General features: G+C 47.9%; 1 protein-coding gene across 1 annotated transcript in view; it reads left to right on the top strand.

The window, feature by feature from the left end:
- LOC130112274 (heterogeneous nuclear ribonucleoprotein L-like) overlaps positions 1-15790 on the top strand; it is a 65726-nt gene that overhangs the window by 21275 nt on the left and 28661 nt on the right. Inside the window, exons 2-6 of the mRNA XM_056279565.1 lie at positions 1882-2000; positions 2850-3087; positions 7616-7701; positions 9973-10069; positions 10430-10502. Of these exons, the coding sequence (XP_056135540.1) occupies positions 2857-3087; positions 7616-7701; positions 9973-10069; positions 10430-10502 (487 nt within the window). The 5' untranslated portion in view covers positions 1882-2000; positions 2850-2856. The remainder of the gene's footprint in view (positions 1-1881; positions 2001-2849; positions 3088-7615; positions 7702-9972; positions 10070-10429; positions 10503-15790) is intronic.

Here is a 15790-nt window from a genome sequence, read left to right as displayed (position 1 = left end):
ACACACACACACAAACACACAGAGCAGCAGTCACACACACACACACAAACACACAGAGCAGCGGTCACAGACACACACACAGAGCAGCAGTCACACACACACACACAGAGCAGCAACTTCTAAACCCTATTCCTAAACCTCAATTTAAACTAGAACTTCCAAACCTTGTAATTTTAAACAAGAACTTCCAAACCGGATCCCTAACCCTCAATTTAAACTAGAACTTCCAAACCTTATCCCTAACCCTCAATTTTAAACTAGAACTTCCAAACCTTATCCCTAACCCTCAATTTTAAACTAGAACATCCAAACCTGATCCCTAACCCTCAATCTTAAACCAGAACTTCCAAACCTTATCCCTAACCCTCAGTTTTAAACTAGAACATCCAAACCTTATCCCTAACCCTCAGTTTTAAACTAGAACTTCCAAACCTTATCCCTAAACCTCAATTTAAACTAGAACTTCCAAATCTTGTAATTTTAAATTAGAACTTCCAAACCTTATCCCTAACCCTCAATTTTAAACTAGAACTTCCAAACCTGATCCCTAACACTCGATTTTAAACTAGAACTTCCAAACCTCATCCCTAATCCTCAGTTTTAAACTAGAACTTCCAAACCTGATCCCTAACCCTCAGTTTTAAACTAGAACTTCCAAACCTTATCCCTAAACCTCAGTTTTAAACTGGAACTTCTGAACCCTATCCCTAAACCTCAATTTAAACTAGAACTTCCAAATCTTGTAATTTTAAACTAGAACTTCCAAACATTATCTCTAACCCTCAATGTTAAACTACAACTTCCAAACCTTATCCCTAACCCTTAATTTTAAACTAGAACTTCCAAACCTTATCCCTAACCCTCAATTTTAAACTAGAACTTCCAAACCTTATCCCTAACCCTCAGTTTTAAACTGCAACTTCCAAACCTTATCCCTAATGCTCAGTTTTAAACTAGGACTTCCAAACCTTATCCCTAACCCTTAATTTTAAACTAGAACTTCCAAACCTGATCCCTAACCCCCAAATTTAAACTAGAACTTCCAAACCTTATCCCTAACCCTCAATTTTAAACTAGAACTTCCAAACCTGATCCCTAACCCTCAATTTTAAACTAGAACTTCCAAACCTTATCCCTAACCCTTAATTTTAAACTAGAACTTCCAAACCTGATCCCTAACCCCCAAATTTAAACTAGAACTTCCAAACCTTATCCCTAACCCTCAATTTTAAACTAGAACTTCCAAACCTGATCCCTAACCCTCAATTTTAAACTAGAACTTCCAAACCTTATCCCTAACCCTTAATTTTAAACTAGAACTTCCAAACCTTATCCCTAACCCTTAATTGTAAACTAGAACTTCCAAAACTGATCCCTAACCCTCAGTTTTAAACTAGAACCCAAGCCTCTGGCCACCCTGTTTAGCACCACTGGCAAGGATGACGCACACCTGACCCCATCCAAACGCCACATGTTGTCCTTCACTGCTCTGCTGGCTGAACGATATTATGTCCTGTCAGAACCTTGAAAAGATCCGCTACTCGGTCTGTAACTCCGAGGACCAGTTTTGTTGTTGTCTTTGTGTTGTACTGCAGTGGGCTTGGGAAACAGCATTTCGTTTCATTTCATGTGCGCAAGTGCAGGAAGTGAAATGACAAATAAAGTGGTTCCTGATTCTTGGTTTGTTGGTGTGTGTTGACATTTTGCGCTCGTGTCTTTTGGGTTTTTGAAGCAGTAGAGGTGAAAGGTCACCAGACGCAGTGAACACATTGTTGTTTGTATGATACAAAGACCATAAATGTCAGAAAATCTTTCACTCTTTCACTCTTTCATCCGTTTCTCTAACCCCCCCCCCCCCCATTAATACCTCCCTGGCTCCAGGATGGTGGGCAGGAGAGCCACAGGATTGCCCCGTCTCCGGTGGTCCATGTCCGGGGTCTCTGTGAGGCGGTGGTGGAGGCCGACCTGGTTGACGCTCTGGAGAAGTTTGGCAACATCTGGTAAAGATTCTTCTTCTTGTAAAGCAGTTTCACCTGAGGAGGTTATCAGTGGCACAGGTATGCTAGCAATGTGGATTTCATAAAATCCTTGCCGCATTTGTTTGTACGTAGTACGAGAGTTCCTCAACATTCGGTTCATTCATTTGATTGCATCTAAAATGAGGTAAAAGAATCTTTACAATGACTATTCCCTAAACCGGGAGAGTCAAGACCCTCGGCATGGCGGATTTGTTTAGCTGCCATTCGGACGACAGTAACCGGCTAAGAGACAGACACAAAATAGAAAAAGTCAGGGCGTCCGGATGGCGTGGCAGTCTATTCCGTTGCCTACCAACACTGGGATCGCTGGTTCGAATCCCCGTGTTACCTCCGGCTTGGTCGGGCGTCCCTACAAACACAGCTGGCCGTGTCTGCAGGTAGGAAGCCAGATGTGGGTATGTGTCCTGGTTGCTGCACTAGCACCTCCTCTGGTTTCGGGGCACCTGTTCGGGGGTGAGGTGAAACTGGGGGGAATAGCGTGATCCTCCCACGTGCTACGTCCCCCTGGTGAAACTCCTCTCTGTCAGGTGAAAAGAAGCGGCTGGCGGCTCCATGTATATCGGAGGAGGCATGTGTTAGCCTGCAGCCCTCCTTGGATCAGCAGAGGGGGTGGAGCAGCGACCCAGACAGCTCGGAAGAGTGGGGTAATTAGACAGGTACAATTTGGGAGAAAAGGGGGGGGATTATTTAGAAGGTACATCCCTGTTTCATCCTGATACATTCGGGTCAGATTTCTTTTACATGGAACAAGTGAGCACAAATAAAAACAGGCGGTGTAAACTCCTCCTTCTCCTCCATTCTGTGCTGCAGCTATGTGATGATGATGCCATTCAAGCGCCAGGCGCTGGTGGAGTTTGACGGCATGGAGAGCGCAGAGCAATGCGTAGCGTGCAGCGCCAGGGAACCTGTCTACATTGCTGGTCAGCAGGCCTTCTTCAACTTCTCCACCAGCAAGAGAATCACCAGGCCCACCAACGCCGATGACCCCAAAAGTGGAAACAAGGTTCTGCTGCTGTCCATCCAGAACCCACTGTACCCAATCACCACGGTGAGTCCAACAGAGCAGGGCAGAGTGGAGCGGTAATACCCTCAGGGAGTAGAACTGTCCAGTAGAACCAATAAAATACCAGGATGAATGGAAAACATCTTGGAATGGCAGGCCATTTATTACATGACCATGGGGGACACAGTTTGTTAATGGTTCTGACTGCTTGTGGATAGAAGCTTATTAGCATTCTGCTGGATGTAGCGCAGATGCTCCTGTACCTGTTCCCAGACGGCAGGAGGGAACACAGGTTGTGAGAAGGGTAGTGGGGGTCCTTAATGATGCTGGAGGCTCTGCAAACACAGCATTGATGGTAAATCTCCCAACAGCAAGGGGAGAGGGGCACAAATGATCTTGCTAGCTGTCTTCACTGTCCTGTTCAGCTGGTGTTGTTCAGTCACTTTGCAGTTAGTGAACCAGGAAGTGAGACCGTAGGTTAGAATGCTTCCAGTGGTGCCCCTGTAGAAGGTTGTGAGGGCTGGAATGTGGAGAATTGCCCTTTTTTCCTCTTTTATTTTGAAATTATGATTTTATATGAAAAATGTGCATAACACGCATCTTTCTTTTTACATATTTACACAGATATATGCATAACCATTAGAACGAGAAGAAAACACAAGATACAAGGTGTTCAACTAAAGTTTAAAACACAGGGTCCGCGGTGGCGTAGCGGTCTAAGCATCGGCTTGGTGTCGATGCAGTTGCCCACTGGGGACTGGGGTTCGCGCCCCGGTCTCGTCAGATCCGACTATGGCCGGACTCGATGAAGCAGCAATCATTGGCAACGCTGTCTTCGGGAGGGGGGCGGAGTCGGCTTGTGTTCGTCATGTGAATGCGTCTCTGTGTGTGTCGGAAAAACAGTGGTTCGGCTTGGATTCGCCTTGTCACAAAAGTGGGGAGGCGCTTTCCTTCGAGACTGCCGGCCGGAGAGATGCAGTTGGCGAACGCATGCAATACGAGGGTGGGTGTTTGAATTAAAATAGGGATCAATTGGCCACTAAATTGGGAGAAAAAAGGGAAAAAAATCAGAAATAAATTTATAAAAAAAAAAAATAAAGTTTAAAACACAGATAGACAAGACAGAAAATAGTGAGGTAACCTGTAGGCTCTAGCATGGCTTCCATTCCACAGGCCCCCCACCAAATCAAACAAATCCAGTTCAAAAACCACCACAGATCGACAAGACAGTACAATAGTGCAGTAACCTACAGGCTTTTGCATGGCTTCCATCCCACAGGCCCCACCAAATCAAAGTAAGGAGGGAACCTGTAGGCTTTGGCATGGCTACCAGTCTGCAGACCCCTCCATATAAAAGAAATCAAATATTAAAAATACACATATACCATCCCCAATACATCTTACCCCCCACTTACCTTTTTAAGTCTTTTGAGACTTGCCCTTTTAAGTCTCCGGAGGGGATGGAGCCGCTGTTGGGCCTTTTTAATGATGGCCAAGGTGTTAATGGTTGCGGTCAGGTCATCTGCCAGGTGCACTCCCAGGAACTTGATGTTACAGACCCTCTCCACAGTGGCACCATCAATGGTCAGCGGCGTATAATGGTGCCTGCCGGCCGTCCTGAAGTAAATCACCATCTCCTTTGTTTGGCTTATATTTAGGGAGAGGTTGTGGGATTCACAGCATGCCGTTAGCTGCTCCACCTCCACCCTGTACGCAGATTCATCATTATTGCTGATGAGACCCACTACTGTTGTATCATCTGCAAACTTGATGATGTGGTTGGTGTCAAATATGGCATTACAGTCATAGGTTAGCAGGGTGAACAAAAGGGGGCTCAGGACGCAGCCCTGAGGTGAACCTGTGCTCACTAAGATGGAATTTGATCTGCCCACACTGACTCTCTGTTGCCTCCACATCAGGAATGCAGTTGCAGGTGCCAGTGTCAGTGTCCATGTCCAGCAACCTCAGCTTCTCCACCAGTTGTTGTGGTATGATGGTGTTAAATGCTGGGCTGAAATCAATGAAGAGAATCTTGACGTAGGTGTTCCTCCGTTCTAGGTGCGATAAAGTGAGGTGGAGTGTGGTAGATATTGCATCTTCCGTGGATCGGTTGGCTCTATATGCAAACTGTAGGGGACCTAGGTTTTCAGTGAGGCAGGCCTTGATGTGCTGCATGACAAGCTACTCAAAGCACTTCGTAACTATGGGAGTGAGGGCCACAGGATGGAAGCCATTCATACTGGCTGGGTTTGACTTTTTGGACAGGGGAATGATGGTGGCACTTTTGAGGCAGGTGGGCACTACTGCTTGACTGAGCGAGGTGTTGAAGATGTCTGCAAAAACATCTTTCTGCTGCTCTGTGCAGCCCTTAAGAACACGCCTGGGTATGTTGTCCGGCCCTGCAGCGTTGCGTGGGTTGACGCTGGCGAAGGCCTTCTTTACCCCAGCTGTAGACAGCTGGAGTACCTGGTCACTTGGTGATGGTGGAAGTGTCTATGCGCGTCTGTTGTTGGTTACCTCAAAACGTGCAAAAACGTCATTGAGTTTGTCTGGTGGGGGGGGGGTCTTTATGGCATGCCTGCAGGGGTGGGGGCTTGTAGTCAGTTATTGCTTGAAAACTTTGCCACAAGAGCCGTGTGTCTTTATTATCAATGAAGCGGCTGTTGAGCTTTTGTCCATACAGCCTCTTCGCCTCCTTGATACCCCGGGACAGATTCCTCCTGGCCAGTCTGCATGCTGCAGTGTCTCCAGATCTGAATGCAGCATTTCGGGTTTTCAGCAGTGAACGGACCTCCCCATTCAACCAGGGTCTCTGGTTGGCCCGCTTCTTGATAGTTTTGACCACAGTCACATCATCTATGCACTTGTTAATATAGCCTATGACAGACTGGGTGTGTTCCTGCAAGTCAGTTTTATTAATGTAAACAGGTTTAACTGGTAATTCTTATATACTCTCTGGTAGTGCGCAGTAAAGCACCTATTTTACTCATATATTACTCGTCGTAGTTCATCTGTCTCATCTATTCTACTCATAAGTAACTTGGTTGTGTGTGTGTAATGAATAGCCTGTAATTTAAAGTGGTACCAGACATCTTGCTGTCATGGCTCATTATGCTCTAGAGGAGACCCAACAACAGTATTCCGGTGAGTTCTTGTCTTTCACAAGCGTGGGGATCTCAGCAGGGATCCCCACGCTGCCTGTGGCAGACGTCGGAGGCTCCTCCCCTTTAACCCGGTCATGCTCAGTTCTGCACATCCTGGCCTTAGGTTGACTGTGTCCTGTTTCTTGTATAACGCGTCCACGGTCCATACAACTGCGTGGAACAGTTTGAACCTAAACAGAAGTAAAGTCTGTTCAGTTGTTAGAAATACTTGCCAGCCGGCCCGTTAGTCACGGCGCCTCTTGCCTCCTGTATGAACCCCGTTAAGGGAAACGTGCTGGTAAGCGTCTGGATGCTCAGTAGAAATCTCAGCATGATGAATCGGTTCATTTGGCGTGAGAAATGTGGTTTCATCACTCAGAAATAGTGTGTCGTTGTGCCACTGTGTTGTTTATGAGGGTGCTGACACCTGCAGTTCCACACTCGTGCTGCTTCCTCTGCAGAGCAGCAGCGCGCTGCACCAAACACAGCACAAAGTGGAGAGGTGTCAACGAACACCCACACCTGCTGCCCCGCTTCGGCTTGATCCTTCATGTCTCGGCTTACCTCAGTCCAGGTCAAAACACCTTGGCTCATTTACTGGCTTTCTTCCACTGGTTTTGTTTCCCTGGTTTTGTTTTACTGGTTGTGTTTTACTGGTTTTGTTTCCCTGGTTTTCCTGGTTTGTTTTACTGGTTTTGTTTTCCTGGTTTTGTTTTACTGGTTTTGTTTTACTGGTTTTGTTTTACTGGTTTTGTTTTACTGGCTTTGTTTTACTGGTTTTCCTGGTTTGTTTTACTGGCTTTACTGGTTGTGTTATGCTGGTTTTGTTTTACTGGTTTTGTTTTCCTGGTTTTTATGGTGAGGTGAGACGCTACACCAGCTCATGAAAATATTGCTTAAAGTATTTTTACTCACATTTACACTCGTTTTGAATATTAATATGCACCTCTCTGTCTCTCTTCCTTCTGTCTCTGTCTGTGTGTGTGTGTCTGTGTGTCTGTCTCTGTCTGTGTGTCTCTGTCTGTCTGTGTGTGTGTGTGTGTGTGTGTGTGTCTGTCTCTGTCTGTGTGTGTGTGTCTGTGTGTCTGTGTCTGTCTGTGTGTGTCTGTCTGTGTCTGTCTGTGTGTGTCTGTCTGTGTCTGTCTCTGTCTGTGTGTCTCTGTCTGTCTCTGTGTGTGTGTGTGTGTGTGTCTGTCTCTGTCTGTGTGTCTGTCTCTCTGTCTGTCTATCTGTGTGTGTGTGTGTGTGTGTGTGTGTGTCTGTGTCTGTCTCTGTCTGTGTGTCTGTGTGTCTGTGTCTGTGTCTGTCTGTGTGCCTGTGTCTGTCTGTGTGTGTCTGTTTGTGTGTCTGTGTGTCTGTCTCTCTGTCTGTCTATCTGTGTGTGTGTGTGTGTGTGTTTGTGTGTGTGTGTGTGTGTGTGTGTGTGTCAGGATGTGCTGTACACCGTGTGTAACCCTGTCGGAAGCGTTCTGCGAATCGTCATCTTCAAACGAAACGGCATCCAGGCCATGGTAGAATATCCTTCCTGTGTGTGTCTGTGTGTGTGTGTGTGTGTGTGTGTGTGTCTGTGTGTGTGTGTGTGTGTGTGTGTGTGTGTGCCATCTGCAGCTCTGCTCACTGCAGGGGGGATTAACACACACATGCGGCCTTCGGTTGAAGGGGGTCACATGACACGCAGGGCTGCTGTGACTGGAGGAGGTAAGCAGCTGGATGAGTGTTGAGTCGGTTCAGGATCCACTGCAGTCTCTTCGGATCCAGCTGTGACAGTAGGAGCAGAGGAGGCCGGCAGTCTCCCTGTGGTTAGATATGCATTTATCAGGGGCATCCGGGTGGCATGGCGGTCTGTTCCGTTGCCTACCAACATGGGAATCGCCGGTTCGAACCCCTGTGTTACCTCCGGCTTGGTTGAGGGTCCCTACAGACACAAATGTCTGCGGGTGGGAAGCCGGATGTGGATATGTGTCCTGGTCGCTGCACTAGCGCCTCCTCTGGTCGGGGAGGGGGGGGGGAATAGCGTGATCCTCCCACGTGCTACGTCCCCCTGGTGAAACTCCTCACTGTCAGGTGAAAAGAAGCGGCTGATGACTCCACATGTATGGGAGGAGGCGTGTGGGAGGAGGCATATGGTAGTCTGCAGCCCTCCCCGGATCAGCAGAGGGGGCGGAGCAGAGACCGGGACGGCTCAGAGGAGTGGGGTGATTGGCCGGGCAGAATTGTGGAGAAAAAGGGGTAAAACGACCAACATTTATTTCCCTCCATGTTTTAATGGCTGATGGTCTCCAGCTGTGAGGAGGCCGTGAGGCAGGAGTGAGCTGGTGTCAACGGAGGCGGGTGTGACTCCTTGTGTTCGGGAGGTGTAAATGACTTTAGGGAGACTTCGTTTGCCTGTCCAGTGTTTGTCCCCGGTTCATTTTAATGGTGAAGTTAAATTCATCACTGTCAGCTGTTCATTTTGGCATTTTGTGATATTTTTCGGAAAAGAGAGCAAGAGGGAGGCGATCGACTTGTGAAAGGTCTAGGATGTGACATCACAGGATGTGACATCACAGGATGCGCTGGGGTTGGACAGAAAAGAGAGATGGCATCTCTTGTTGTTCTTCCTGGAAGCTCCCTTCTTGTTTTGGCAGGTCACATGTCCACGTCGAGAAAGTCTGGCTGAAGTTATTCCCTAAATGTGGTTTTACAGACCAGGAGTTTGACTTGCTGGGTGTCTGACCGTGACACTTGACACAGACCTCAGGAAAAATATATCAAGTAGAAAGTCAAAATCATTTTTATTATAATAAATATGTTTCCAGGATTGTTCAGTTCTAGGAGTCTGAGTCTGAGTGGCACACGGACACTGGCAGTGAAGTGAAGTATGAGAGAGACTGGTCTGCTGCAGTGAACCAGCCAGTAGAGAGACTGGTCTGCTGCACTGAACCAGTCAGTAGAGACTGGTCTGCTGCACTGAACCAGTCAGTAGAGACTGGTCTGCTGCACTGAACCAGTCAGTAGAGACTGGTCTGCTGCAGTGAACCAGCCAGTAGAGACTGGTCTGCTGCACTGAACCAGTCAGTAGAGACTGGTCTGCTGCAGTGAACCAGCCAGTAGAGACTGGTCTGCTGCACTGAACCAGCCAGTAGAGACTGGTCTGCTGCAGTGATCCAGTCAGTAGAGACTGGTCTGCTGCAGTGAACCAGCCAGGAGAGAGACTGGTCTGCTGCAGTGAACCAGCCAGTAGAGACTGGTCTGCTGCAGTGAACCAGCCAGGAGAGAGACTGGTCTGCTGTAGTGAACCAGCCAGTAGAGAGACTGGTCTGCTGCACTGAACCAGTCAGTAGAGACTGGTCTGCTGCAGTGATCCAGTCAGTAGAGACTGGTCTGCTGCAGTGAACCAGTCAGTAGAGACTGGTCTGCTGCAGTGATCCAGTCAGTAGAGACTGGTCTGCTGCAGTGAACCAGCCAATAGAGACTGGTCTGGTGCAGTGAACCAGCCAATAGAGACTGGTCTGGTGCAGTGAACCAGTCAGTAGAGACTGGTCTGGTGCAGTGAACCAGCCAGTAGAGACTGGTCTGGTGCAGTGAACCAGCCAGTAGAGAGACTGGTCTGGTGCAGTGAACCAGTCAGTAGAGAGACTGGTCTGGTGCAGTGAACCAGCCAGTAGAGAGACTGGTCTGGTGCAGGGAACCAGTCAGTAGAGAGACTGGTCTGGTGCAGTGAACCAGTCAGTAGAGAGACTGGTCTGCTGCACTGAACCAGTCTGTAAAACACAGATGCTCAGAGGTTTTCCTTGACAGCTGGCACATTTGAGTCGGTGGAGTTGGCCCAGAAAGCCAAGCTGGCGCTGAATGGCGCCGACATCTACGCCGGCTGCTGCACCCTGAAGATTGAGTACGCCCGGGTAAACACACACTCATACACACACAGTGCTCCTTTAGCACTCACACACACTCATGCAGCGCTGTCATACACTCAGATGTTTGACACCCACACAGCAAACAGACACGCACATACATCCTCACACCCGCACGTCCTTTCCCCCTAGACTCATAATCCTCCCACACACACAGTCAGTGTGCACAAAAATACACAACCTACACGTACACGCAGTGCTCTCACAACCATGCTCACACACACTCGCTTGCACACACTCTGTCATCCACACACACTTGCACACACTCTGTCATCCACACACACTTGCACACACTCTGTCATCCACACACACTTGCACACAGTGGTGCTGTGTTCTGTTGCCCTGCAGCCCAGCAGACTCAACGTGGTTCGTAACGACAACGCCAGCTGGGACTACACCAGGCCCTTCCTGCTACGCAGAGGTAGGTCATAACCCTTCACAACCCCCATGACCTTCCACAACCACAATAACAGGAGGTCAACGCATGACCTTCCAACGAGCTGTCCGACCGCTCACACCTACAGACAGTCTGACAGTCTGCTGAGTCTGGAAATCTGCATCAGAATAGAAGCTGTTGGAAGTCTCGCTGACTTCCTGTTTAGTCTCAGGACTTTTGAACGAGAGCTTTACAGATTATTGTGTGTTTGTGACTGAATGCTTTTCCCAATGTGGTTGTCTGCACATGCACATGCATGTGCTTCTTCGTGTGTGTGTGTGTGTGAGTGTGTGTGTGTGTGTGAGGAAAAATCATCAGTTAAACATGTACGAAAACAATGGTCCTGGATCCGAACCTCGGATCCAGGAGGAACAATGCGGATTCTGTCCTGGCCGTGGAACAACGGACCAACTCTTTACCCTTGTGGAAGTGCTGAGGGGGGCACGGGAGTTTGACCACCCAGTCTACATGTGTTTTGTGGACTTGGAGACGGCTTACGACCGTGTACCCCAGGGCACTCTGTGGGGGTACTGCAGGAGTATGGGGTACCAGGGCAGTTGCTAGAAGCCATCCGGTCCTTGTATAACCAAAGTGAGAGCTGTGTCCACATTCTCAGCACAAAGTCAAACACGTTTTCGGTGGGTGTCGGACTCTGCCAAGGTTGTCCCTTGTCTCTCATTCTGTTTGTGATATTCATGGACAGGATCTCAAGGGGCAGCCAAGGTGAGGAGTGTGTCCGTTTTGGGAACCTCAGAATTGCATCTCTGCTCTTCCCAGATGATGTGGTTCTGTTGGCTTCATCAGAACTTGACCTCCAGCGCACACTGGGGCGGTTTGCAGCTGAGTGTGAAATGGCCGGGATGAGAGTCAGCTCCTCCAAGTCTGAGGCCATGGTTCTCTACCGGGAAATGGTGGATTGCTCCCTCCGGGTTGGGGATGAGTCGTTGTCTCAAGTGAAGGAGTTCAAGTATCTTGGGGTCTTGTTGACGAGTGAGGGTAGAATGGAGCGGGAGATTGACAGGTGGATTGGTGCAGCATCAGCAGTAATGTGGACGTTGTACCAGACCGTTGTGGTGAAGAGGGAGCTGAGCCGGAAGGCAAAGCTCTCAGTTTACCAGTCAGTCTTCATTCCAACCCTCACCTATGGTCATGAGCTTTGGGTAGTGACTAAAGGGTGAGATCACGGATACAAGTGGCTGAAATGAGTTTCACCCGTAGGGTGTCTGAGCTCAGCCTTAGAGATAGGGGGAGGAGCTCGGACATCCGGAGGGAGCCCGGAGTAGAGCCGCTGCTCCTCTGCATCGAAAGGAGCCAGTTGAGGTGGTTGGGGCATCTGATTAGGATGCCTCCTGGGCACCTTCCTTTGGAGGTTTTCTGGGTACATCCAACTGGGAGGAGACCTCGGGGTAGACCCAGAACTCGCAGGAGAGACTACATGTCCAATCTGGCCTGGGAACACCTTGGGTTCCCCCAGGAGGAGCTGGAGGGCGTTGCTGGGGAGAGGGACGTCTGGAGTGCCCTACTTAGCTTGCTGCCACCGCGACCCCACCCCGGAGAAGAGGCTGATGATGAGATGAGATGAATGAAAACAAAGGGGCTTTGTTTGTTACAGTTAGAACCACTTAATACTCAGACACCTAGTGCTAAGTACATATATGCACATAAACATGCACACATATATACACACAGATATATACAGTATACACATACGTAAACACAAATAACGAGATATATATACCCACATATCTCAGTACACATATTTAAGTACAGGTGGACAGGCTCATCGACAGTAACACATGATTAAGGAACTTGTTCCAGCTACATTATCCTGAATTATTAAAGCATCGTCCATTCCTGGTCCTAATACTTAGAATAAAAGCATGGTTGCTGTAATTGGGAGGAAAGAGATCTATTGTGGTATTTGTAAAAGAGACAGAGCAGGAGTGAATTCTAGAAAGGGAGAGCGGAGATCCATACGTTTCTGACGGGACTTACATCTGTTGTATCTGAGTTTTTCTAATGGAAGTAAAGAAGCACATCTTTGATCCCACTTGTGAATGATGGGGATTTATCAGACTTCCAATTGCGGAGACTTGGTCTCCGGGCTTGAAGTGAGGCAAAGGCTATAGAGGTAGCTTGGGATGTAGTGATGTCTACGCCCTCACTGGGAACTCCGAAAATGGCCGTGATTGGGCTGGGTTCATTTGTTTTACAGCAAATATATGAGAAAGCTTCGAAGATACGACCCCGAAATCTAGTCAAAGATGGACATTCCCAAAACATGTGCCCAACTGGGACTGGGTTCAGGTGGCACCTAATACATCTCATCTCATCATCAGCCGCGTCTCCCTGGTCAGCTCAAGTCAAGTCAATTTTATTTGTGTAGCTCAAAATCACAAATTACAAATTTGCCTCAGTGGGCTTTACAGCAACACAACATCCTGCCGAAGAGCAGAGATGCAATTCTGAGGTTCCCAAAACAGACACACTCCACACCTTGGCTGCACCTTGAGATCCTGTCCATGAATATCACAAACAGAATCAGAGACCAGGGACAACCTTGGCAGTGTTCGACACCCAGCAAAAACGTGTTTGACTTTGTATTGGGAATACAGATACAGCTCTCACTTTGGTTATACAAGGACCGGATGGCTTGTAGTAACTGCCCTTGTACCCCATATTCCCGCAGTACCCCCACAGAGTGCCCTGGGGTACACAGTCGTAAGCCTTCTCCAAGTCCACAAAACACATGTAGACTTGCTGGTCAAACTCCCATATCTCCCTCGGCACTTCCGCAAGGGTAAAGAGTTGGTCCACTGGTCCACGGCCAGGACAGAATCTGCATTGTTCCTCCTGGATCTGAGGTTGGAAAATCGGTTGGAGCCTCCTCTCCAGCACCCTAGAGTACACTCTCCCAGGGGGGCTGAGTGGTGTGATACCCCGGTAATTGGATCACACCCTCCGGTCCCCTAATACACCTGTACAAGTAGGATCGATATTGGGACAGAATTTGGACAGTTTCTCTCTCATGTAATGTAAACGATGTAACACTTTGAACTGAATAAGGCGAGGCCTGAGGAAGAGAGGTGGTGTGAATGCACTGTAAGGAATGTTTCCACAAGTCTTCAGTGAGCTCAATGTTTAATTCCTGTTCCCAGGCTGATTTTATTTTGTCCAAGGAAGATGAGCCAGTAGTTGGATAATCTTATATATTGTAGAAACATTTCCCTTGGTATCCGAGTCCCCGTCCAATATGATGTCTAACATGCTTGAGGGAAAGAGTTTGTGCTGACTGATTGGTGCTGTGTGTCATCGTGGTAGTAATAATGAGTACTGACTTATATCCGTTTATGTATTTCTCTTCACACCCCTGGTGACACATGTGACATGCTAACGATGCTAGCTAGGCTACATGACCAAGCTTTCAACATAGAGTTTTTAGGTGTCGGATAAAGTTTGATGTCGTTCTAGTGTCTTTAATGTTAGCGCTGTATTATTTATATGTAGGAATCCCTTTGTTAGTCTTAGTGAGCTTGAAGTGCTACAGATGTGATGTTTGCTTTGAGAATGTTGATGGAGAAGTATAGAGGAGGTCAGAAGGAGGTACATTGTGTCTTTGTAGATTTAGAGAAAGCATACGACAGGGTGCCGAGAGAGGAGGTGTGGCATTGTATGAGGAAGTCAGGAGTTGCAGAGAAGTATGTAGGAGTGGTGCAGGATATGTATGAGGGAGGTGTAGCAGTGGTGAGGTGGGTGGTTGGAATGACAGATGGGTTCAAGGTGGAGGTGGGATTACATCAAGGATCGGCTCTGAGCCCTTTCTTGTTTGCAATGGTGATGGACAGGTTGACAGACAAGATCAGGCAGGAGTCTCCATGGACGATGATGTTTGCGGGTGACATTTTGATCTGTAGTGAGAGTAGGGTGCAGGTGGAGGAGAGCCTGGAGAGGTGGAGGTATGCACTGGAGAGAAGAGGAATGAAAGTCAGTAGGAGCAAGATGGAATACCTATGTGTGAATGAGAGGGAGGACAGTGGAATGGTGAGGATGCAAGGAGTAGAGGTGACAAAGGTGTATGAGGTTAAATACTTGGGGTCAACTGTCTAAAGTAACAGGGAGTGCAGAAGAGAGGTGAAGAAGAGGGTGCAGGCAGGGTGGAGTGGGTGGAGAAGAGTGTCAGGAGTGATGTGTGACAGAAGGGTACCAGCAAGAGTTAAAGGGAAGGTTTACAAGATGGTTGTGAGACCAGCTATGTTATATGGTCTGGAGACAGTGGCACTGATGAAAAGACAGGAGGTGGAGCTGGAGGTGGCAGAGATGAAGATGATAAGATTTTCATTGGGAGTGATGAAGAAGGACAGGATTAGGAAGGAGTATATTAGAGGGACAGCTCAGGTTGGACGGTTTGGAGACAAAGCAAGAGAGGAGAGATTGAGATGGTGTGGACATGTGTGGAGGAGAGATGCTGGGTATATTGGGAGAAGGATGCTGAATATGGAGCTGCCAGGGAAGAGGAGAAGAGGAAGGCCAAAGAGGAGGTTTATGGATGTGGTGAGGGAAGACATGCAGGTGGCTGGTGTGACAGAGGAAGATGCAGAGGACAGGAAGAGACGATAACAGATGATCCGCTGTGGCGCCCCCTAACAGGAGCAGCCGAAAGTAGTAGTAGTAGTAGTAGTAGTAGTAGTAGTAGCAGTAGTAGTAGTTATTGTTGTTGTAGTAGTAGTAATAATAGTAGTAGTCGTAGTAGTAGTAGTAGTTATTGTTGTTGTAGTAGTAGTTATAGTAGAAGTAGTAGTAGTAGTTATTGTTGTAGTAGTAGTAGTAGTAGCAGTAATAGTAATAGTAGTAGTAGTAGCAGCAGTAGCAGTGGTAGTAGTAGTAGTAGTAGTAGCAGTAGCAGTGGTAGTAGTAATAGTAGTAGTAGTAATAATAGTAGTAGTAGTAGTAGTAGCAGTAGCAGTAGCAGTAGTAGTAGTAGTAGCAGTAGCAGTAGTAGCAGTAGTAGCAGTAGCAGTAGTAGTAGTAGCAGTATTAGCAGTAGCAGTAGCAGTAGTAGTAGTAGTAGTAGTGAGGTTGAAGCGCTAAAAGCCAAAGAGGACATGTGGCTGTGTGGTAGGAGGCCTGCTGGGTGAACAGGTGGGGTTAGTGAAGTGATGGAGCTGAGCCCTTCTCCACCTGGGATTTTCACCGCTGGTATTTGACAATATTCTGTTCAGACTCTTATTGTTCACAAGTCCTTACTCACGAGTCCAAGTCGAGTCCCTAGTCCT

The sequence above is a fragment of the Lampris incognitus genome, chromosome 5 (assembly GCF_029633865.1).
Source record: "Lampris incognitus isolate fLamInc1 chromosome 5, fLamInc1.hap2, whole genome shotgun sequence".
Classification (NCBI taxonomy): Eukaryota; Metazoa; Chordata; class Actinopteri; order Lampriformes; family Lampridae; genus Lampris; species Lampris incognitus.
This window is presented reverse-complemented; position numbering and strand designations above follow the sequence as displayed.